Source organism: Helianthus annuus, chromosome 13 (assembly GCF_002127325.2).
Source record: "Helianthus annuus cultivar XRQ/B chromosome 13, HanXRQr2.0-SUNRISE, whole genome shotgun sequence".
Classification (NCBI taxonomy): Eukaryota; Viridiplantae; Streptophyta; class Magnoliopsida; order Asterales; family Asteraceae; genus Helianthus; species Helianthus annuus.
This window is the reverse complement of record NC_035445.2, coordinates 82,939,647-82,966,295: the sequence shown is the minus strand read 5'-3', so window position 1 is coordinate 82,966,295 and position 26,649 is coordinate 82,939,647. Positions and strand designations below refer to the sequence as shown.

General features: G+C 42.0%; 1 protein-coding gene across 1 annotated transcript; it reads right to left on the bottom strand.

Annotated features, from left to right (window-relative positions):
- Window positions 1-13,222: 13,222 nt before the first annotated feature.
- LOC110901146 lies at window positions 13,223-14,836 on the bottom strand. The gene has a single exon (XM_022147992.1). The coding sequence runs from the start codon at window positions 14,834-14,836 to the stop codon at window positions 13,223-13,225; it is 1,614 nt and encodes a 537-aa protein (XP_022003684.1).
- Between the last annotated feature and the right edge of the window lie 11,813 nt (window positions 14,837-26,649).

Genomic DNA, 26,649 nt, shown 5'->3' with positions numbered 1-26,649 from the left:
TGGGTTAATTAAAAACAACTAAAATTACCCTAATTCTAGACTCTCTAAGCTTTAAATTTATAAAACTAAGACTCGATCTAAACCCTAACCCACACAACCGGCAAGTGAACCGATCAATGTAGTAAAGCTAAAGCAAGTCCGAGTATCGAACCCACGAGACTCTACTGATTACGCTACGACTCTATCTAGACTAAGACTGACACGACATAACTAAATTGTTTATTAATTAGGGGGGGGGGTTCTAAATATCCTAAAATTATTATTAAAAAGTCAACTAAATTAACTAAATGAACTAGACACGAACTCACACGAAGGCTGAACTCAAGGATGATGAAGGAACTACCTAGACAGGAATCCTGATTGCTTTTAGTTATGACTATAATTGGAAGTTGTCTGCTATGGAACCGGGATCTTAAAATTCTCACCTCTCGGGAAATCTAAGGACCCCTAACCCTTCTCAAGAGCACGCTAAGATCCCCTAAAGGTTGTTAACTTACCGGTTATTAGACTCCTTTACAAGACATCTAATGGGTTTATAAAAGTATCCTACAAGGCTCACTCCCTTACGAGACCTAAACCTAGGATAGGCTTGTTTTCTCAGCTAGACTTGCTAGACAGCAGCCAAAAGGTTAACTTCCTAAGAAGGACCCACCTTGCGGTTTAATCACTTAGACCTAGCAATAATCTCGCACCTTACAGCTATTGACGATTAGTAGAGCACTTGATTTTATAAAAATATCAATTATTACTTCTAAGGTTTATCGGCCGATTTAACCCTAAAGATTCAAGATTTATTACGTGATATAGACAGTCACCAAAATCTAAAACCTAGCACGATTCTATTATGTGATAAAGACCATCACCAAGATTCATGCGAAACAATAATCAATAATTAAACAACATCAAGCACGCAAACACATCTAACTGATAGAACAAACCGTTTACAAATTATAAACTGTCCATAGCATTCAAAAATCCAAGAATAATCAAAACATATGCAATCATTCAACCATGTCTAGGTAGTAACAAGAAATCTAGCTGCTAAACATGTTCAAGAATACGATAATAAACTTATTTAAATCTGAATTCATCATTAAAAATAGAGAACAAGCAAACCGAATGATAAACAAGTAGAGATAACCCGAATATCTTCCAATCCGAATGCTCCTGAGCTTCCCACGATGATTCTTCACGACCCGAACCTTCAAAACCTCTGAAATCAGTCTCCAAGATCGCCTCTCAAGTCCAAAGTTCGTAATGTCCTCGGCTGTTGATGATGATGTTTTTATAACCTTCAAAACCCTACTAGCCGTTTGCTGTTGATTGGGTTGCACGTTTAAGCAGCTCTCGCGGCCCGCGTAATGCATAGGTGGGAGTTAACACGGCCCGCTTCAATGTTATCATCCGGAAACAAGTCTTAAGTTCAGGCGGCCCGTGTTAAGGTGTTTCATAAGTTCATGCGGCCCGCCCGGACTTCAATAATGCTGGATTCTGTTTGTAAGTTGAGGCGGGGCGCGTGAGTGTTCATGTAAGTTCACGCGGCCCGCCTGGAAGCTCCAGAACTAAACTTTCACTTCGTTTCTGTTCCTGAGTCCTCGATTTCCGTTCCAGCCTTTCGCCTTTCCAGATTTTAACTCGTTTTTGCTCCTTTTGGCTGTAAAGACCTGGAAAACACAAAAATATCAAGAGTATGTACATTCTATGCTAAAAACGGACAAAAACAACTATCTAACGACTAAAACCGGACGCGAATAAAGATGTATTTTGCAATACATCAAATATCCCCACACTTACTCTTTTTTCGTCCTCGAAAAAGAATTATGCAAACGGAATCATAGTCGGAATAGTCGATCGGGACAAAAGCTTAAGTTATTTTATAAAATCGATACTCGTGTTAGTCGCGATTGCAAGTATAATGATCCTATTAAACCCAACCCGGTTCCGAGCCCTCATCATGCAATTTAGGTTCAAATATGGGTCAATCCACCTAGGGTCTCACACTAGAAATTGCAGCCCATCTACTCCCACCTCAAACTTATAGGACAAAAGGAACGATCACTGGACCAATTCCCAACCGTTTTATATCAAAACCAAGAGAGTTTACAATCAAAAATTTTTCTTCTTCTTTTTTTTTCTTTTCTTTTTTTTCTTTCGTGAGTCTAGACGGTGCTTTCCCGACACAAGAGGCAATCCGGCTGTAGAGTCGCTATCCCCAACCACAGACTACTTAGTTTCGATACTTTTTATTATTTTTTTTCTTTTTATTGCTTTGCACGGTCGATTTCACACACCCTAACGGTAATCTTGCTGTAGAGTCGCTATCCCCAACCCAGACTACATAGAAGTGGCTACTTTCATTTAGTTTCTAGCTCACTTTTTATTCTATTTTTTTTTTCACATGATCACAAACTCTAACGGTTTTAACTTATAACGGTGCCCCTTATGTTATTTTTGGCGGTTTCAACTTCCCCACTTTTCCTAGATGAGAACCCACTAGTAAACCGACATTAGGTACATTAAAATCAAAGGAACTCAAAACCGAACCGAGCCTACCCGCATATCCCAAACTAGACACAAGCACGATTAAATTATCTCATATTATTATTATTTGCACCCGAACAAAAACTCGACTTTTCTATCATTTTCCGTTTTTATTTTGCAAACTTCTTATTTCAAGGACATTTTCAATTTTTTTAATTTTTTTTTTATTTTTCAATTTTTCAATTTTTTTTGTTTTTTTATTATTTTTTATGACTCAAGACACTACTAACTAGACACACTGAACACTAGTTCCCATCCCCACACTTAAATATTGCATTGTCCCTAATGCAAGGATGAAAATATGACTCCTAAAACCTAAAAACAAAATAAATAAATAAATATACAAGTGTACAAGTGGAACGACTTAGCTGAATAAATATGTGAGACTGTCAGTATGCCAGTCGATACCACACATGCCCTCCAATCCAAAACGCGCTCAGCAAACTGTACTAACTCGGACACGCGAACGGAAGCGGCACCAACAACGACCTAACACTCAAATCATACCAAACCAACATAATATATACCATCAAAATATAAACAATCAACCAAGTATCTACCAACCCCAAAACCCTACCAACCAGTATATAATATCAGTACAGACCAAAATATAAGGATTAAAACAGCATAAAATAAAAACAAAAGATATAAGCTCCATAAGCACTGCTGCATATCCTCATGCTCCTCCTGCTCCACTCTGCTGCCCGCCTGCAGGATCCTCCTGTCCACTAGCTGGACCCTCCTGCTGCGGCTGCCAAGATGGTGGTGGCTGCAAGTGGAAGTGATCCATAATCACTCTCATACCATCCCGCGTCTGCTCTACTAAATCAAATAACATATCCATCCTGTCATAGACTGCCTCTAATGTCAATGGCTCTGGCCGTGGCTGTCTAACGGGGTACTCTCGTGCCGACAGCTGATGCCTCTGGAGTGGCACCTGATAACGCTCGGGAATCATAGTGCGTGCTGCCTCCTCGGCAGCTGGATCTGGTGAGGGTGGTGCTGGCAAAACCTCAGACCACGCTGGCGGATCATCGCATGTAACTATCCTAGCCAGCTGAAAACTCCTCAGCTCCATAAGTGATGGAGTTGGTCCTACACTCATCCTCTCAGGAGGGAAATCAGCAAATATACCCAAATTCGCTGCCAACATCGTAATATACGGCCCGCCATATAACCTCCCCGTTCCTCCTCCCTTCTTTGGCCTCACCAACGACCATGCCAAAATGCTCGCTAAGTTTGCTGGGCGACGCTCTATCATGCACATCAGACAAAACAAACTGTGCTGATTCACCTTATCCCCTTCATGCCTACCTATCAATGTAGCTGATAGTATCTTGTGCACAAACCGATAAAGAGGATCTCTGATATCAGACGCCACCATGTTGTTTGAAAATGGTGAAATAGCAATGGTGCGCCAAAACCTCGCTAACTCCTCCTTCAACACACAAGACCCCTTTTCCTCCTTCACTACCTGCCTCAGCAAACCCCTGAACACCTTAGACTCGACCTCCTGAACTGTATAAAACCCAGTTGCCTCCGCGAACTGTGGTAAACTCATGTTGAAGATCTGTTTACCCAATGCAAATGATACTACATCTGGCTCATCAAAACCCCCTGGATGTCTGTAGTAAAATGTGGAATGAAACTCCAGGGTGAGCTCGTAATACTGCGGCGCGTCACAATCCAACGCCATTCTGAACTGTCACACCCCAACCGATGGCGGAAACATCGGGATGAGACGAACAAATTGCTCAAAACAACATAACACTATTGTGACAATATGATTTAAATTCATTTCATAAATATCAAATGGAATACATTGTTTTCAAGTACATCATAAACCAAACATAATAAAATACTATGCTAAAATGGGTTTCTAGTTCCATCCTAGCTTGATTTCTTTATTTCTTGAACATCAACCTGCAATATGTATTAAAATAAAATCAACAAAAGCATGTTGGCGAGTATACAAGTTTTCATACATAGCATAATACGTGTTTAAAATGTTACTCATATCCAAATGTGAAATACAATATCATGTCAACAGTATATGCTCGAAATGATGTTACTCTATATGTCCAAACCAAAGTTTAACGCAACTAACGTGTCCAACCCAAAAGGGTGGTTTTTAACATAGTTTAACCTAACAATACCCGTTAATATAACGGGAGGGGCGTTTCTCAACCTATAGCGCTACCATTGTTAGGGGAGGCTTGTACGAAGTTAATGAACACATAGTCATGAGTGTTTACAATAGCATAACATGTCTAACATGATTAAAATGTATCACATAGAGTAAGGATAGAGTGTGCATAAAATGTTTGATGTGATTGTGATGTTTGATATAGAATACATATTGCACCCAAAAGTGGAAAATAGAAAATGGGTCATGTAGACTCACCTTAGATTGCGTTGCGCTTCTTGGTAAGAGAATAAGACAAAAGAGTTGTCCAAGCGAATTGCAAACGAGCGCAAGAGATTACCCTATTTATGATTTTAGGTATACGTTAATATTGCGAGTGCTACTAATACTTGTAATGTATGACAATAATAATAATAATAATTACCATGAACAATTTAGAGTTTGAATTTACGCTTAATAATATGTATTTAAATGATGTAATATGTTATTTTGATAATAATAATAATAGGAATGGATTTAATAATAATATACTATTAGTTATAAAAAAAATGATAATAATAATAATAATAATGGTGATAATAACAATTGTAGTAATAATAATAATAATATTGATATTAATATTTATAAATTAATATTTTATAGTAATAACAATAGTAAGTAATAATAATAAGAATAATGGTAATTAAATTTATTCATTAAAAATATAATAACCGAATTTAATATAACTGAATTTTGTTAATAATAATAATATTAACTGAATTTATATAGATTATAATAATAATATAATAATACTGGATAATAACTGAATTTAATTAAAAATATCTGGATTTTTTTTAATAAATGAATTTATAATAATATAACGACAACAATAATACTGAATTTTTAATACAATTAAATACTGAATTTTATAATAATACTAATAGTTGGATACTAATTAGAATAATATTACTGGTTTTAATATATTGATTAACTATGATTAATATTTATATTAATACTAATAATAGTAATAATAATAATACAGATTAATAATTATTAATATAAAACAATAACAGTGACTTAATAATATTTGTAAATTGAAAGTCGGCCGGCGACGTAATCGGAAAAAGGAATACTAGTGGTTACCGGAGGGTGTTGGCAGGGTAGTTGTCTTCTCCGACGGTTGGTCAGGGACTCCGGCGGGATTCGGGTGAGTTCCGGCGGTGAATTGTCTTCTCCGGCGGTGTCTTGGTTACGAGAAGAGGTAACAGTGTGTGTGTGACTCGGGACGAGAGGAGTTGTGAGCGGTGTGTGACTTCGAGGTGAAGGGGGTTCGGTATTTATAAGAGTCGAAAGGGTTGCGGTTAACTTGGAAACAATTCGGGATTGACCGAAATAAGGAAGGAGATCGCATGATTGATTCGACACATGGAAATTCTTGGACAAAAGGAATTGTTTGACATTTCGGAAAGAAGGAAATGATTTTCCGGAATGATATCAATCACGAAAGAAGAGAAAAGAAGTCAAGGGTTGTTGCTGAAATTCTGTTTTGGCGGTTAAATAAAAATCAGATTTGAAATCGAATTAACGCATAAGTTTAATTTGTTTCCTAATATAAATGGATGTGGCATGCCCGGCCGGATGGTTGTGTGTTCGTTTGTTAAGCAAGAGGTCGCGGGTTCGAGACTCAATAAGGGCCGGTTCCTTAAAGAGGAACCCCGTTTTTCTTCTTTTTTGATAACTAACTGAACTAACTGAGTTCTCTAACTCAGTTAGTGGTCCCATGTATTAAATGCTAACCTAGTTAGCATATAACTTTGTTTTAACTAACTAGGTTAGGTTTAACTAACCATTTTAACTAAAAATCAATTTCATAAACCCTTTATTTATTTACAACATTAATTTATTTAATTAATTAATTTATTTAATTAATACAAATACTATATTTATTTATTTTAACTAATAATATATAGTATAATTATTTGATTTAGCCCAAATTTCTGATAATTTACCGAATTAACGTATGAATTCCCGATTTTTGTCTGGTTTAGGGTAATCTCTTGATAATACTTGTTTCGAGAGCCAAGATTAGGATATCTTTCCACTGTTTTTACGTGTTTGACATAGTTTAACGTGATTTAACGTGTAATAACATAACATAGTATTAAAACAAGCATATGATCAAAACGATGCACTTTTTCATTATGATTCAAGTCTCGGTTTATAATTTGGAACGAAATAAAGTGCAATGAAAGTACAATTGATTAATTTGGGAAAGTACGATACGACTTGCTAAAAATAGAAAGTTCAGAAATACGACCCAACTGACCTACCAAATCCCAATCAATCTTTCTAAACTCTAGCAACCTCAGCTTTTTAATAGCATCAAACTTCAAATACTCAGCCGACCCAACAGTGAATCGCAACAACGGGCTATCCAACAACCTATTACTCTGACCATGTGGGATCCCGTCATCCCTATATGTGATCTCTCTAAGTAATGTAGCAGCCGGCTGCTCCTGAGCATCTCCCTGAGCCCTAGTACTGCGCCTCTTGCGCTTCACTCCTGATGACGATCCCTCACCTGACATCCTGTTCAAAACAATTCAATAAACATGCAAAACAGGTGAACAGTTAGTAAACACAAGCTATTTTTTTTGTATTTTTGAGTTTTTTAATTTTTTTTGGAATTTTTAAGATTTTTTCTGATTTTTTTATGAATTTTTGAAATTTTTATGATTTTTTTTAATATAATAATAAAATAATAATATACACTCAAACGACGGCCGTATAGCATTTCGTTCGCGGCCGTTGTTCAAAACAAGTGACTAATCGCAAAACGACTTGAAAACAAACCGAACTTCGCCCGAATGGAGATTGAGTACGAGCGAAGCGGTTTAGTAAACAAGCGATGCCCTAAACGACCCTAAATGACGCAAAAACTAGACTTTCGACGCAAAGACGACACTAAGACTAATTAGACGCAAACTACAAAAATTTACACTCTTACCCCCTCCCGGCACTTTGCTCGCCCTCGAGCAATCCCAAGTGCCGAGATATCATCAAGCAAACCCGAAGCGTGGAAGCAATGGAAACGGCGCGCGTAGATTTTTGAAAAATATGGTCATTATGTCAAAAACGCGCAAACGCCTCCCCACACTTGAATTTTATGACGCCAAAAACCAATCGCCCGCAAAATTCCAAAACAAATGAATTCAAACCAACCCCACCGCCTGTCATAAACCTGACCCGTCAAACAAATCAATACCAATGCAAACAATCCGCACCCATTCTAAACAAACCAGTTCTGAACTTGTGACATTATCAACCCAACCCAAACCAAATCCCAAACAGACCTATTAACACCTGCTTAATGACAAAGATTTCACTATAGATGTAATAACCTAATTCAGCAAATAAAACTCGACACATACGCAGATGACTTGCAATAACACAGACCTGACAGGAGACACAAATTCGACCAGCAAATCAACCCAAACGACAGTGATATTAAACCCATTTAAACCAACTGACCTGATACATGGACCTGACGTGACAACTACAGACACGAGACTCGACCAAAAGACACTACTGACCTAACACAAATGCTACAGACCCCTAAAGACGCGAAACAAATAAAAAACAACCCTTTATGACTACAGACGATTAGCGAAACAAATCTGTAAACTCGACGCTAAAACCACTGACTCGACTACAGACCCGACACAACTAAGCACTGACTTGACTCAATAACGACAAAACAAGCAAGTAAAATGCAGGAACATACCTCGTTGCCGATGAAAACAGAACACGCAGTGCAGTGAGGACTATGGTGGCTGATGGTGGTGTACCAGCGGCGTGTGGATGATGGTCGGTACAGTGGTGATGATAATGGTGGATAAAGGACGGGGTAATAGGCAGTCGGAGGTGGTGGTGGTCGTAACCGGACAGAAACCGGAGATGGTGGCCGACGGTGTAGTGGGTGATGGGGGTGGTTAGCAGTCGCCGGAAAAACGGTGGTGGGGGGTCAACAGTCGCCGGATAAATTGGGGAAATGAGTTAGGATTTTAAGTGAATCAATTTGGGGGTTTATACATCTGGTGCCGACATACAAGGTTCACGCGGCACGCGTAAGTTATAAAGGGCAAGTTGAGGCGGGCCGCAAGCGCCTATAATTTTTTCAAAATCTTTTAATTCCAAGCGGGTCGCGTTAACTAGAGAGAAAGTGGTACGCGGGCCGCCTGGACAGCAAATATCAGCAATATGTTGACAGTAGTAACAGTTAACAGCCAAATATAATTGTATTAATTCCCAAATTACCCCCTGCACTTATTTCTTCGTTTTTACTGTTAAACGTACCTGTGAGGCTGCTCGTTAGTCGACTTCGGCCACATGAAGAATGATGTACCTGCAAAATACTTGACAAGACACGAAACGGACACAAATACGACACAACGACAAACAACGCAAAAGCACACAAATCACTAAACTAAAGACACGACACGGACAATGACTCAATGTACAAACTCTACACTTGAGTTTTCACTCAAGAACCTACGCGGTGGTATCCGGAAGATCTTCGAGAGGAGTTTCCTCCTTCTCGATGTCGTCAATAAGCCCTCCTAAATAATGCTTCAAGCGGTGGCCATTCACTTTCCACGACTCGTCACTCTCCTTATTGTATAGCTCGATCGCACCATGCGGAAACACTTCCCTCACTACATACGGTCCCGTCCACTTCAACTTCAATTTCCCGGGAAACAACTTAAATCCCGAATTGTAAAGAAGCACCTTATCACCAACCTTGAATTCCTTCAACCCCCTAAGCTTCTGATCATGCAACGCCTTCGTTTTCTCTTTAATACTCCACGAATACTCATACGCCGCATCCCTAAGGGCTTCCAATTCATGAATTTGGAAGTATATTCTCCTAGCGGCCTCGGTCAAATCTAAATTCACCGTTTTGAGTGCCCAAAGAGCTCGATGCTCTAACTCGACCGGTAAATGGCACGCCTTCCCATACACAACCATAAACGGCGTCGTACCTAATGGCGTCTTATAGGCGGTGCGGAATGCCCATAACGCATCATCCAACTTGTCGGACCAATCCTTCCGACTCTTACCTACCGTTTTCTCCAAAATCCTCTTCACTCCTCGATTCGCGTTCTCCACTTGACAGCTCGTTTGCGGATGATACGCGGTTGACAAGCGATGTGTAACTCCATATCTCTCCAACGCCTTCTCCATCACCGCATTGCAAAAATGCGTACCGCGATCACTAATAATTGCCCTAGGTGTACCAAATCGCGTAAACAACTTCTTCAAGAACCTCACCACCACTCGTGCGTCGTTCGTAGGCAAAGCTTGAGCTTCCACCCACTTCGAAACATAGTCTATCACAACGAGGATGTACCTATTCCCACTCGAAGGAGGGAAAGGTCCCATGAAATCAATGCCCCAAACGTCAAAGATTTCCAACACTTGAATAGGATTCTGGGGCATCTCATTCCTGAATGAGATATTTCCGGTACGCTGGCATGCATCACAAGCCCTAACAAAATCCTGAGCATCCTCGAACACCGTAGGACAAAAGAAACCGCAGTCGAAGACTTTTGGCGCGGTAGTGTGTGCTCCATGATGACCTCCTGTCAAACCCTCATGCACGTGCCTCAGGATCTCCACACCTTCTTCCCTCCTAACACACCTCCTAAGTATACGGTCGCCTCCAATCCTAAAAAGGTAAGGGTCATCCCATATGTACTTCCTAGCGTCCCTCACCAGCTTCCGCTTTTGCTGCGCACTCATATTCTCCATCACAAACCCGTCAGCCAAATAATTGGCTATATCGCTATACCACGGTAGATCCACGGCTCCTGCCGTGACAACATCAATAGACTCGTGAGGGAATCTGTCCCCTATCGCCTCCTCACGAATCTCCTCTCTCTTCGGATCCTCTAAGCGGAACAAGTGGTCTGCCGCCACATTCTCTGCCCCTTTCTTATCCTTACTTTCAATGTCGAACTCGGAAAGAAGCAGAATCCATCGTATAAGGCGCGGCTTCGCATCCTTTTTCTGAAACAGGTAACACAGAGCGGAATGGTCAGTAAACACAACGGTTTTCGAAAGAACGAGATATGACCGGAACTTGTCGAACGCGAACACCACTGCTAACAACTACTTCTCTGTGGAAGTGTAATTCTCCTGGGCATCATTCAAAGTTTTACTCGCGTAGTAAATCGGGTGAAAATGCTTCTCCCGTCTCTGCCCTAACACTGCACCAACTGCGTAGTCACTCGCGTCGCACATCAGCTCGAATGGTAAGCTCCAATCAGGTGACACGAGGATCGGTGCACTCACTAACTTCTCCTTTAGAAACTCAAACGCTCGAAGGCACTCCTCGTTAAAGACGAAAGGAACGTCCTTCTCCAACAATCGCGTCATGGGGCGTGTGATTTTGGAAAAATCCCTAATAAAGCACCTATAAAATCCCGCATGACCGAGAAAACTACGAACCGACTTGACACTAGTCGGCGGAGGAAGCTGGCTGATCGTATCTATCTTCGCCCTATCAACCTCAATACCAGCTCTCGAAATCTTGTGCCCTAGAACAATCCCCTCAGTCACCATGAAGTGATACTTCTCCCAATTCAACATCAGCTTCGTCTCTACACATCTCTTCAACATCTTCTCCAAATTTATCAAGCACTGATCGAAAGAACTACCGTACACTGAAAAATCATCCATAAATACCTCCATCGAGCTCTCGACCATGTCCTGAAAGATCGCGATCATACAACGCTGGAATGTAGCAGGAGCGTTACATAGACCAAACGGCATGCGTCGGTACGCGTACGTGCCATATGGACATGTAAAAGTGGTTTTCTCCTGATCCTCTGGTGCAATAGGAATCTGGAAATAACCCGAAAACCCATCGAGAAAGCAATAGAACTACTGACCCGCGAGACGCTCAAGCATCTGATCAATGAATGGGAGCGGAAAATGATCCTTACGAGTGGCGTCATTTAACTTTCGATAGTCAATGCACACACGCCAACCCGTAACAGTACGAGACGGAATAAGCTCATTCTTCGCATTCAGGACAACTGTCATCCCCCTTTCTTCGGGACGACCTGCGTAGGGCTCACCCAAGCTGAATCAGAAATAGGATAGATCAAACCAGACTCTAACAACTTCATCACCTCCTTCTTCACTACCTCCTGCATGTTCGGATTCAAGCGACGCTGCGGCTGCACTACAGGCTTGTAAACATCCTCCATCAAAATGCGATGCGTGCAAAAAGTAGGGCTGATGCCCTTGATATCAGATAGCCTCCAGGCAATCGCATCACTGTGCTCTCTCACCACCTCAATCAGCCTCCCTTTTTCCTCCTCTGTCAATTTCGAAGATATAATGACAGGCATGTCCGGCTTCTCTCCTAGAAATGCGTACTCAAGGTGTGATGGAAGAACCTTAAGTTCTAAAGGCGGTGGAATCTCTACAGGAGTACTCTCATCACTAATCGCGTCAAGCTCCAATGGCTCAGTAACACGCAACTCATCACTCTCATCCAATTGCTCCTCCTCTACTTCTTCAACCTCCTCCTCGTCATGCTCGTCAACAACTCCCTCGCCTACTAGATCAGCTCCACTGATGTACTCAAGACACGTGTCGACGCAAGATATGAATGAATTGAGAAAGTAAACGGAATGACACGACCCACTATCACCATCACGACCGCCAGGATGCTGCATCGCTCTATCAATCTCAAATGTGACAATCTCATCACCCGTACGAAGAGAAATCTTACTGTCAAAGACGTCGATGATCGCCTTTGCGGTTCGAACGAATGGACGGCCCAGAATAATAGGAACTCTCTCATCGGCCTCCATGTCGAGCACAACGAAATCCACTGGGAACACAAACCTATCAACCTTCACCAACAAATTCTCTACTATCCCACGAGGATACTTGACTGATCGGTCAGCCAAGTACAATGACATGCGCGTGGGTGTAAGCTCTCCTAGACCAAGTCGCTCATACAACGAAAACGGCATCAGATTGATGCTGGCCCCTAAATCGGCTAAGGCGTGAGCAGGGGTAACGGCTCCCCCGAAGAAACATGGAATCGTGAAAGTACCAGGGTCGGTCAATTTCTCTGGTAGCTTATTCAAGACTACCGCGGAACAACCTCCTGTCAATGGAATATTCAAAAGCTCACCGATTCTCTCCTTACGCTTCAACAGATCTTTGAGAAATTTCGCATACTTGGGCATAGACTGAAGCGCCTCGATGAACGGAAGATTGATTTTCAACTGTGTAAACATATCAAGGAATTTCCCGTATTCCTGAGCATATTTCTGCTGCCTGGCACGGGCGGGGAACAGAAGGCGAGAGTAATCAATCACCGGTGTCGGCCGAACCTTCGTCGGCTGCTTCTCCACTTTCTTCTCTACTGGTGACTCCTCGACGTGTGCGGTACTTGCTGGGGCTAGCCTCGTGTGCACCTTGCCTGGAGCCTCCATCTCGATCTCCTCATCGAGTTCTTCCTCTTTCTCTTCCTCAACTCTCTCTCTCTCTCTCAACCTCTCCCAAACTCTTCCCACTACGGGTCGTAATAGCCTTCGCTGACTGATTCGCGGGATTCGTGAAAGTGTTTCCCGAAAACTGACCCGGCGGGTGCTCCTGCAACTGCTTAGTAAGTCCACCTACTGTTCTCTGAAGATCAAGAAGGGCGGCCTGCTGACTCTTGAGCTGGAGTTCGTGATTTTTATTAGTCTGCTCCTGACTTTTAACGAACGCCTGATTCTGCGTCATCATCTGAGCGAACATCTCCTCCAACCTGCTCAGACTACCCTCAGGAGCCTTTCCACTACCCTGACTCTCCTGAGTCGATCCTCCACTAGCAAACTGCCCACTCGAACCTGACCCACTAAACTGCCCTGAACCAGAACTCGTGTAAATACCAGGCCCTCTACTCTGATACCGACCAGATGGAAATCCAGAAGGATTTCCAGACGAACGATAACCACTCGCATTACCACTACCGCGCCAGCTGGAGTTAGAATTATTGAACGGATTCGTAGGACCCCTAGACTGACCGGCTATGTACTCCACCTGCTCAAGAGTAAGGGTAGGACAATCGATAGTATCATGACCTCCTCGACAAACCTCACACCTATCAACTTTCTTCTTTATCTCGCTCAACTCCTGCCTTATCTCCTGCCTCAAACTCTCGACTACAGCAGCTACCGATGGATCCAAGCTAACTTGGTTTACCCCTCGACCGGCCGAGGTGGTACGCACAGGAATGGAAGTCCTGCTGGTAGTGCTGTAGTCCATATCAGAGTGGGCAAAGCTCTCAAACAAATCATTGCACTCAGCCACCGTCTTCTTTCCCATAAGCTGACCTCCTGCTGAAGTATCGAAGCGAGCTCTAATCTCAGGAGTAAGACCATTGTAGAATTTCTCGACTAACGCCCAATCGGATAGACCATGCTGAGAACAACGCGATATCAGGGTCTGAAAACACTCCCAAGCTAAGTGATACGGCTCATCTGGCTCCATACGAAATGAGTGAATCTGGTCACGAAGGCGAGACGCCTTGGCTGGCGGAAAATACTTGGCTAAGAATGCATCGCGAAGGCCTGCCCAAGTAGTGAAGGTGCCAGCGGGCTGGGAATCGAACCAGACGGCTGCGCGTCCAGCGAGTGAGAACGGAAAAACCTGAAGATACCTAGCATCAATATTGACACCCTCAATGGAGAAGGTGCTGCAAAGACGAGTGATGCGATTGATATGAGCGGGGGCATCCTCGTCGTCACGACCATGGAACTGGCAAGAATTTGTGATGGCGGTCATAATGTAGGATGGAATCTGCCAGGACCGATCGTTCGGAATGTTTGGAAGGGTGATGGGTGAATTCCCACTGGCGAAACCGGTGGTCGCCTGATCGTAAACTGTCCTACGGGCCATTTGAGCTACGGGCGGTGGACTAGATGGACGGGTGAGTGGCGGAGAATTGTGGGGTGAAGACTTTGGTGTAAAATCGAACGCGGGTGTGAAATGTGAAGACGAAGTAGAGCTAGAAGCACCTACCTCAGACGCGGAAGACGAGAAGGATGACTTGAGTGTAAACGGAAGCGGCGGCGGTCCCTGCGAGCGCGTATGGGGCATCCACTGCAACAACCGAAAACAACCAAGTAAGAAGACTCTAACAAAAGACTCAAGTAACTATAAAAGACACTAAATTACTTAGATACCTACGACTCAAACAAAATAAACAACTAGCACGTAATATGTCAAGTAAGTCCACAAAGTAATCAACGCAATCGCCAAGAGTCCCCGGCAACGGCGCCAAAAAACTTGATGTGCTGAAAATGGGTTAATTAAAAACAACTAAAATTACCCTAATTCTAGACTCTCTAAGCTTTAAATTTATAAAACTAAGACTCGATCTAAACCCTAACCCACACAACCGGCAAGTGAACCGATCAATGTAGTAAAGCTAAAGCAAGTCCGAGTATCGAACCCACGAGACTCTACTGATTACGCTACGACTCTATCTAGACTAAGACTGACACGACATAACTAAATTGTTTATTAATTGGGGGGTTCTAAATATCCTAAAATTATAATTAAAAAGTCAACTAAATTAACTAAATGAACTAGACACGAACTCACACAAAGGCTGAACTCAAGGATGATGAAGGAACTACCTAGACAGGAATCCTGATTGCTTTTAGTTATGACTATAATTGGAAGTTGTCTGCTATGGAACCGGGATCTTAAAATTCTCACCTCTCGGGAAATCTAAGGACCCCTAACCCTTCTCAAGAGCACGCTAAGATCTCCTAAATTGTTAACTTACCGGTTATTAGACTCCTTTACAAGACATCTAATGGGTTTATAAAAGTATCCTACAAGGCTCACTCCCTTACGAGACCTAAACCTAGGATAGGCTTGTTTTCTCAGCTAGACTTGCTAGACAGCAGCCAAAAGGTTAACTTCCTAAGAAGGACCCACCTTGCGGTTTAATCACTTAGACCTAGCAATAATCTCGCACCTTACAGCTATTGACGATTAGTAGAGCACTTGATTTTATAAAAATATCAATTATTACTTCTAAGGTTTATCGGCCGATTTAACCCTAAAGATTCAAGATTTATTACGTGATATAGACAGTCACCAAAATCTAAAACCTAGCACGATTCTATTATGTGATAAAGACCGTCACCAAGATTCATGCGAAGCAATAATCAATAATTAAACAACATCAAGCACGTAAACACATCTAACTGATAGAACAAACCGTTTAGAATTTATAAACTGTCCATAGCATTCAAAAATCCAAGAATAATCAAAACATATGCAATCATTCAACCATGTCTAGGTAGTAACAAGAAATCTAGCCGCTAAACATGTTCAAGAATACGATAATAAACTTATTTAAATCTGAATTCATCATTAAAAATCGAGAACTAGCAAACCGAATGATAAACAAGTAGAGATAACCCGAATATCTTCCAATCCGAATGCTCCTGAGCTTCCCACGATGATTCTTCACGACCCGAACCTTCAAAACCTCCGAAATCAGTCTCCAAGATCGCCTCTCAAGTCCAAAGTTCGTAATGTCCTCGGCTGTTGATGATGATGATGTTTTTATAACCTTCAAAACCCTACTAGTCGTTTGCTGTTGATTGGGTTGTACGTTTAAGCAGCTCTCGCGGCCCGCGTAATGCATAGGTGGGAGTTAACGCGGCCCGCTTCAATGTTATCATCCGGAAACAAGTCTTAAGTTCAGGTGGCCCATGTTAAGGTGTTTCATAAGTTCATGCGGCCCGCCCGGACTTCAATAATGCTGGATTCTGTTTGTAAGTTGAGGCGGGGTGCGTGAGTGTTCATGTAAGTTCACGCGGCCCGCCTGGAAGTTCCAGAACTGAATCTTCGCTTCGTTTCTGCTCCCGAGTCCTCGATTTCCGTTCCAGCCTTTCGCCTTTCCAGATTTTAACTCGTTTTTGCTCCTTTTGGCTGTAAAGACCTGGAAAACACAAAAATTAAGACCTGGAAAACACAAAAATATCAAGAGTATGTACATTCTATGCTAAAAGCGGACAAAAACAACTATCTAACGACTAAAACTAGACGCGAATAAAGATGTATTTTGCAATACATCAATTGTGAAGATCATGAACGGACGCGGAGGACATATCAACCTAACTCAAGCCCAGTTGACGGCTTTGATCAATGAACGAGTGGCTGAGGCACTCGCAGCAGCTCCAGCAGGAGGTATAACCTGCTATCTCGACCTATCCTAAGGCGTTTAGATCCTACCTTCGCAAACCAACCCTCGTGCTTAACCTTATCTTTTATTCACGCACCACAGGTCAACCTGCACAGCCTCCTGTGTGCACGTTCAAAACCTTCATGGATTGCCGACCTAGTACTTTCAGCGGCACAGAGGGAGCTGTAGGTCTTCTTCACTGGTTCGAGAAGCTTGAGTCTATTTTTGAGATGTGTGAATGCCTTGAAGATCGTAGGGTGAAATTTGCTACGGGAACGCTGGAAGGTGCTGCGTTAACCTGGTGGAAAGCACAGGTTCAACTGCTAGGGCTGGCGGTTGCTAATGCCACCCCATGGAACAATTTCAAAGAACTGATTAAAGAAGAGTACTGCAGTCGTGACGACATCCACAAGCTGGAGGTGGAATTTTTCAATTTGAAGATCACGGGGTCTGAGATCGAGGCATACACGAAGAGGTCAAACGAGCTAGCCATCTTGTGTCCTACAATGGTGGACCCTCCCATTAAACATATTGAGCTGTACCTCAAGGGTCTTGTACCAGAGATTTAGAGTCACGTAACCTCAGCTAATCTTGGCATCATTCAACAAATCATCAAGTTGGCTCATCGTCTCACCGATCAGGCAGTTGAGCAGAACAGCCTGCCCAAACGTATTAGCGCTACTACTTCTGATGCTTCCAATGATAATAAGCGCAAGTGGGATGGAAATTTGGGCAAAGGTTCTACTTCAGCTCAGTTCCAGCAGCGAAAGACAGATGAGTACAGGAGCCCCAGTCAGTAGTCTTTTGGAAATCAAGGTCAGGGTGGGTACAAGGGAAATCACCCCAAAAGTAATCGTTGTAACTTGCACCACAGCGGGCCATGTAGTAAAGGCAACTGTCATCGATGCAACAAGCCTGGTCACATTGCAAAGGATTGCAGGAGTCAGCGTCCAGCGAATCAGAACCGGCAGCATCAGCAAGCCCCACCAAATCAACGCCAGCAGCAGCAACAACAAGGTAACAACAAAGGGTGCTTTCAATGTGGTGCTGAGGGCAATTTCAAGAAGGACTGCCCCTAGCTAAATCAGAACCAGAACAACAACAATCAGGGGAATGGAAACGGCAATGGGGGAAACAACAATGGTAATGGGGCAAGGGGTCGTGCGTTCGTGATTGGTCAGGGTGACGCAAGGAACGATCCCAACGTTGTGATGGGTAAGTTTCTTATGGATGATTTCTTTGTTACTGTTTTATTTGATTCGGGTGCCGATACTAGCTACGTGTCCTTAAAAGTTAGTCAGATGCTTAAGCGTACTCCAACACTTTTGAACACCAAGCACATTGTAGAGTTAGCGAATGGTAGAAGTTTAGAGGCTACACATGTAGTTAAGGGTTGCAAGCTTGTCCTAGCCGATCAAACTTTTACTATCGATCTTATTCCTATCGTTCTGGGTAGTTTTGACGTTGTTATTAGGATGGAATGGTTATCTCAACACAAAGCGGAGATTATTTGCAAGGAGAAAATCGTCCGTATTCCTCGTTCTGGTAGAGAACCCCTCGTAATTCGTGGCGACAAGAGTGGTGTTGTTGCCGGCATCATCTCTTTCCTTAAGGCCCAGAAGTGTTTGCGAAAGGGCCACGCTGCTATTCTAGCCCTTGTTTCTGATTCATCAGCGGAAGAAAGGAAGATCGAAGACATTCCTATTGTGCGCGACTTTCCTGAGGTATTTCCTGAGGAATTACCCGGTCTTCCGCCTCATCGCCAAGTTGAGTTTTAAATCGAGCTAGCTCCTGGAGCAGCACCAGTAGCTCGAGCACCATATCGTCTAGCTCCATCAGAACTCGAAGAACTGTCTACACAACTACAAGAACTCTTGGAAAAGGGTTTCATACGTCCTAGCTCATCGCCTTGGGGAGCTCCAGTGTTATTCGTAAAAAAGAAAGACGGTACCTTCAGAATGTGTATTGACTACCGCGAACTCAACAAGGTGACCGTGAAGAATCGTTATCCTCTTCCACGCATTGACGATTTGTTCGACCAATTGCAAGGGTCGAGTTATTACTCTAAGATTGATTTAAGATCGGGATACCATCAGCTGAGAGTCCGAGAGGAGGTCTCCAAAACAGCATTCTGAACTCGTTACGGCCATTACGAGTTTCTGGTTATGCCTTTCGGATTAACGAATGCACCCGCGGTCTTCATGGATCTCATGAACCGAGTGTGCAAACCTTACCTAGATAGGTTTGTCATAGTCTTCATCGACGACATCCTGATCTATTCTAAGAGTCAGGAAGAACACGAGCAACACCTCAGGCTTATTCTAGAACTTCTTCGAAAAGAGCAGTTGTATGCCAAGTTTTCGAAATGTGACTTCTGGCTTCACGAAGTCCATTTTCTAGGCCATGTGGTAAACAAGGATGGGATTCAGGTAGATCCATCCAAGGTTGATTCGATCAAGAACTGGCCTGCACCCCGCACACCAACAGAAATCCGCCAAATCTTGGGATTGGCAAGATATTACAGAAGCTTCATCAAGGATTTCTCCATGATTGCGCAACCTCTCGCCTCGCTGACTCAGAAAGGTGTCACCTATCATTGGGGTGATGCACAGGAGTCCGCATTTCAGCACTTAAAAGATAGACTTTGTAGCGCGCCTATCCTCTCATTGCCTAAAGGCACAGAAGATTTTGTGGTTTATTGCGACGCTTCCATCCAAGGACTTGGTTGCGTGTTGATGCAACGTGACAAGGTCATTGCTTACGCATCACGCCAACTTAAAGTTCACGAAAGGAACTACACTATGCACGACTTGGAATTGGGAGCAGTTATTTTCGCGCTTAAGATATGGAGACATTACCTGTACGGTACCAAGTACAACATTTACACCGATCACAGGAGTCTCGAGCATATCTTCAAGCAAAAGGAGTTAAACATGCATCAACGCCGATGGGTCGAGCTCTTGAATGATTATGAATGCGCGATCAAGTATCATCCGGGCAAAGCCAATGTTGTGGCCGACGCCCTCAGTCGAAAGGATACTATACCGAAGCGTGTACGTGCGTTACAGCTTACCATCCAATCTAACCTTCCCGCGCAGATTCGCAATGCTCAGGTTGAAGCATTGAAAGCAGAAAACATCAGGGCTGAGTCCCTACAAGGATCGAGGCACCGACTAGAACAAAAGGAAAACGGCGCCTACTACGTTAACGGACGCATCTGGGTTCCACTTTATGGAGACCTACGCGAGCTTGTGATGGAGGAAGCACATAAGTCTCGTTATTCAGTACACCCTGGTTCGGATAAGATGTACCACGACCTAAGGACTGCATACTGGTGGCCTGGTATGAAAGCCAGCATAGCAACCTACGTCAGCAAATGTGTGACTTGTGCGAGAGTCAAGACTGAGTACCAGAAACCATCAGGCCTACTGCAACAACCAGAGATACCAAAATGGAAATGGGAGCAAATTTCCATGGATTTCGTTACTGGCCTGCCCATATCTCAACGCGGAAACGATACCATTTGGGTGATCCAAGTCTGCACATTTTCTGGCAATCAAGGAAACGGATAAGTTTTCTACTCTAGCAGACATCTACCTAAAAGAAGTGGTATCAAGGCACGGAGTGCCAACCTCCATCATTTCTGATAGTGACGCGCGTTTTACTTCTGAACTGTGGCAAGCTATGCACAAGTCTTTTGGCTCACGTTTAGATATGAGCACCGCTTATCACCCACAGATGGATGGGCAATCTGAACGCACCATCCAGACCCTTGAAGACATGCTTAGGGCATGTGTAATCGATTTTGGTAATGGCTGGGAAAAGCACCTCCCGCTAGTGGAGTTTTCGTATAACAACAGCTACCACACCAGCATCCAGGCTGCTCCGTTTGAGGCATTGTACGGACGGAAGTGCCGATCACCTCTTTGTTGGGCAGAGGTTGGCGACAGTCAAATCACTGGCCCAGATTTTGTAGTAGATACAACCGAGAAGATTGCTCAGATACGACAACGAATGGCGGCAGCTCGTGACCGTCAGAAAAGTTATGCTGATAAGCGAAGAAAGCCACTCGAGTTCCAGGTTGGGGATCGAGTGCTACTCAAAGTCTCACCTTGGAAAGGTGTAGTTCGTTTTGGCAAACGAGGCAAGCTCAATCCGCGTTATGTCGGACCATTCGAAATCATTGAGAAAATTGGCAAAGCCGCTTACAGGATGAATCTACCGGCAGAACTCAGCGGAGTTCACAATGTCTTCCATGTGTCGAATCTGAAGAAGTGTCTGTCAGATGAGACCCTCATAGTTCCCTTAAAGGAGCTCACTATCGACGACCAGCTGCGATTCGTCGAGGAACCAGTAGAGATTACTGATCGAGATGTTAAAATTCTCAAGCGCACCAGAATACCTCTCGTTCGAGTTCGTTGGAATTCCCGTCGTGACACCCCAGGAAAACCAGGAAACCAACGCAACATAACTAGCTTCCTCAGTAACCACGAGCTAAATTTCGGGACGAAATTTTCTTAACAGGGGGAGAATGTGACAACCCTCACAATTCCATGTATCCGTACAATTTATTAATGATAATTAATGTGCTTGATGACTGTGCTGAATCACTTAACTGCTTTCTGATTTCTGTGTTATACTTACATGTGTTTGTTAACATACTAGTAGTGTACAGAAAAGTTACTAAATAGTCCTGTGTGCTTTCCTAAGTGTTGAGAATTAAAAGTGTTACAAAAGTATATATAGGACACTTTACGGATTAATTAAGCACTTTAACGGAACAACACCGAACCGAACAACCGGACTTTACCCGGAACACAAAAATATTGTCAAACATATTATTTCTATTTTTCTGAGCTAGTTAGGGTCCCCGAACACCCTAACACACTATATATTTAATAATACACCATAATGCACTAGCTAAGCACTTGATTTCTAACTAGATTAGTAACTAAACAATTGAAACCCAACTAGACCAACCCCCCCCCCCCCAACCGATTCTAGAAAGTGGGATCCCCACTTTGATTTCTTTTATTTGTTTATTGTATGTGTATAGTACTTGGGGAACATGTTAACCCTTGTGTAAAGGGGTGTTGGAAGAATGCTTATTTAAACCACTAGTCCACCATCATTCCTAACTTCACACATCAAACAACACACCAAGAACTCTCCTCCTCTCCTCTATCTCGGCCGACCCCAAGTAGCACCACCACCACCACCACCATCACTTGATCACTTTCAACCATTCTAAGAGCATCAAAGGGTGTTAGAGATCATACAACGAAGCTCGGTGTGTTCGGAAGTTGAAGGACCTCTCTCATCTTCTTTTAACCACCACATTTCTTCACTTGAACTTCCCTAGTCTTGAACTAGTGGTAAGAACTTAGATCTTTGCTTTTTACGTCTTGTTTAAGTGGTTAATAATGTTTAATGGTCAAAATGATAAGAACTCTAATGAATCTTGTAAAGAAGTCTTGAACATAAACTAATTTGGTAATAGAAGTATGATTAAAACATGAAGAAATTATGATATTCATGTGTTGTGATGATTGTCGATTGTTGTTACTTATGTAGTTGATGGATCATCATATGGTCTTGCTAGATCATGATTAAAAACATGATCTAGCAAGATGAGAAAGTTAGAAATGTGTAGGACGATGGAATCATCCACACATAAACTATGAACTTGAATAAATAGATGTTTTCTTGAAAAATAAAGATCAAAGTAGGTTATAATCTTGTAGATCCAAAGATCCATGAGTGGTTTTTCGAAAGAACCAAGTGAATAGTATGAGTTTCGTTAAAACTTGGATCTTACATAAACTTAACACATTTTTGGTGGATAAACAAGTGTAGAAACACTTGTGTAATAAGAAAATTTCACAAAGAAATATTTCTAGAAAACATGACTAGAAGTTGTGAATAATCAAACTCTTTAAAAATGAAGTTTTAAAGGAACTAATCACATTTTTAAAGGTAACAAGACTTACTAAGTATGCTAGTAAGTTACTGCACATTTTTATAAATTTTCAAGTTCATGAGTTTATGGTTTATGCTTGTTTTTGACAAGTTTGGTAAATAAAGGTTGTATGTTGTTGAATAAGAATTGTTTGAATGAATTTTTGAAAATAAAATGATATGCTAGTAAGCATGGACACCTCCGTTTACAAAGGAAACTCTGGCGAAATTTTCTAAAATCCCAACACTTAGAAGATATTTTTCTAAAACAAGTATTACAAGTATATTTTATAACTTGTGTTTCGAATACAAACTTCGCCATAATTTTGTAATAAAACACCAAGTATCGGAGGTTGACTTTCGTAAATAAAATTTGATAAATATATATTTAAAATACATATTGTATACTAAAACTCTTGTGTGAATATTTGTTTATTTTACCGTTATATTATTTTAGGGTAAAATAATATATAACGTAACAAAGTGCGTTGACGTTTAAATTGTGTGATATGTGATAAAAGTAATGGGTAGATAAACCATACGTGTTGTGCATGAGAAATTGATTGTTATTTATACCTTATTAGGACGTGCTTGATTTCCTGATTATTAGAGTAACTAATCTAACCGAGCAAACCGAGGTGAGTTCACACTTTTCTACAAAGCATGGAAATTCCCGGTGGGAATGGGAATGGGTTCAGGAATAGGGATTCCTCGTCCTTGGGACGTATTCAGGAATGAGAATTCCTCGTCCTGTTGGGATGGAATTAGACTTACTGGACTAGAACTCTATCAGCGAAGTCCCTCCCTTTATATCGACTTAATCGCCGAGGCTATGGCGAGCGGGTCATTAGTTAATAGCGCTATTAGGTTTAACAAACCTCACACCGTGCCAGTCGGACGGGCGTGTACTAATGGACTATGGCACGTCGGTGATGATAGACACCGACGCTAGGGCACAAGTAATTTTCGTTAGTAGTCGATATGATAAACGAGTCTGGTAGTTTAAATAATGGGGTAGCCCCCACGGCCGGAGTGCCGGACTGGATAGCCAGGGAAGTTGGACATGGGATGGTTAACTAATAAACGTTTTCGAACTATGGGGTAACCCCCACGGCTGGATAGCCGATTAAGATTAAACTACGTTTTTGGAAACAACTCTAAAATGGACAACCAACCGTGAACTCACTCAACTTTGTTGTTGACTCGTTGTTACATGCTTTGCAGGTCACTAAATGCTATGGGGCTTGCACATGGAGGTGGTCGTTGTGGGATGCGAACTGTTATGTCCCGTACTCAATAAATAAACTTTATGAACTTATGAAACTTATGTTTTGGGTCTTTAAACTTATGAACTACGAACTTATGTTTTGGTTTAACGTCTTATGCTTCCGCTGTTTAAATTGAACTTGGTTAACTTCCTTTTGGTCACCAATCATACGTTGTTCAATATGATTGGTGGCTCGATCCTAGTCATGTCACGCCTCCAAGCGGTGATGCTCCGCATGGTGGATTTTGGGGGTGTGACATAAATACTAACAATGATATTTCTGTTCTGTATTCGCAGATGAAAAGCTACATGGAGTAGCAAAACAAAATAAACCAAAAGATCCTTCGTGAAATTGAAGACATCAAGAAGCAAAAGAAACCGGTGGAGGATCAATCCCCTTTGATGTCCAGGGTGCTAGATTTTGTCACTCCAACATCAATAGTTCAATAATCTAAAGGATCCTCATCTCAGCCTCAAGGATCCTTTATCCTTCAATAGGGCTGGCAATTTTACACGAATACACGACACGGACCTACACGAAGTTAACAGGTATCGTGTATGGCCTTAACATGTATCGTGTACCAAATAGGTAGACACGAGATTACTTGTTAATTTTCGTGTATAAACAGGTTAAATACTTGTTTACCTGTTAATACCCGTTAGTACACGATACGGAATTAAATTAAATAAAACTCATCAGCCATGTACGTATGGGTTCCTTAATTCCTTTCTATTTTCATTCCTCATTCAATTAAAAAAAATAAAACCCTAAACTCCCTCTGTAACTCCCAGATAGCATGTCGTGTTCGTGTTTTTGTTCGTGTTAACAGGTATTAACAGGTAATTTTCGTGTATAACAGTCGAACAATCGCATTAACAGTTATTAACAGGTAATTTTCGTGTATATCGTGTCGTGTTCGTGTTCGTGTTTGAAAAAAGGACATGATAAGTTATCGTGTCGTGTTCGTGTATGGGATTTCGTGTATCGTGTCTTATCGTGTCGTGTCTTATCGTGTACGGGCATACACGATATGCCAGCCCTATCCTTCAACAAGGATCCATGGGGATGTCCCATCCTCAAGGATCCTCTTTCCGTCCGGAAGGATATGTGGAAATGTTTCAGCCTCAAGGATCCTGCTTCTTTCAACAAGGATCATTCACTCGACCTCAAGGATTCTAAGACTATCCAGCAAGGACCTCGACACAGACTTTCTTTGAATCCAATAATTCCTATAGTCGAGGATTCTTATAGAGGCAACAATTGAGAACTTCTGAAGTGTATGAAGGAGACTTTATCCCTATGCAGACTATTGCTTCTTCTGGCCCTACCATAACAGCCGAGATGTCTATCCTAGATTCTCTTCTGGGATACCACCTTTGAATCAACAAGGAGGTAACAGTTTCAAAAACGTATCCTTAGGTACTAATTATGGCTATGTGCAGGATATAAGAATCAATTAAGCCATGGCTAATGAGCTACAGAAGCTTAAGGATATGATATCCAGTGTTCTAAGAGTAGTTAGACTTATTCCTGAAATCCCAGATGGGAGCCATAGAATATCTCGCTTTGCTCCACCAATTTGTGATGCGGAGATACCCAAGCGCTTTCAAACCCTCAACATGAAGCTATATGATGGCACAACTGATCCAGAAGAGTATGTAGCTCAGTACAGAGAAAGGATGGAGATAAACCCCATCCCTGATAGACTCAAAGAGGCTTGCTTATGCAAGGGTTTTGAATACACACTTACAGGATCTGCACTTAAATGGCTACTAAGTCTTCCTTCTTACTCCATTACTTCCTTTTCACTCTTGGTTAATCTTTTTATTAATCGATTTTCTTGTAGTAGAACTTTTGAAAGATTAACTAGTGATATGTATAGAATTACCAAGGCTCGTGATGAATCCCTTAGGGATTATGTCACGAAATTTGGGAGAGAATCCTTGGAAATCCCAAACCTTAATATTGCAATTGCTGTAGAAGCATTCAAGATGGGGTTACAAAAGGATTCTTCGTTTTATGATGATCTTGTGATGAGTCCATGTAGAAACTTAGACGAGGTCAGGAATAGAGCCTTGAGGTTCATCGGGTTAGAGGATGATAAAAGGATCCAAGATAGACTCAATGCTTCTACAAAATATGATCACTACGATAAGAAGCAAGGATCCTCTTTCAAAAATAAAAGATCTAAACCTTACTCAAGAACAGATAACCAAAATGTCAATGCAGTGGAACAAGACGAGGATGAAGAAGAGTATCCTAAAATATCTGAATATTGTTTCTCTGTAGACATTGGTGGACTAATGCTTGCCATGTAGAATTTTGGTGAGAAAGCAAGATGGCCGAGGAAAAATGATAAGTCAACTTCCTTCAAAGACAAATCCAAATGGTGTGCATATCATGAAGAATTCGGCCACCTAAATGATGAATGCATTGCATTGAGAAGGGAGATAGGTTACCTCCTCAGCAAAGGTCACTTA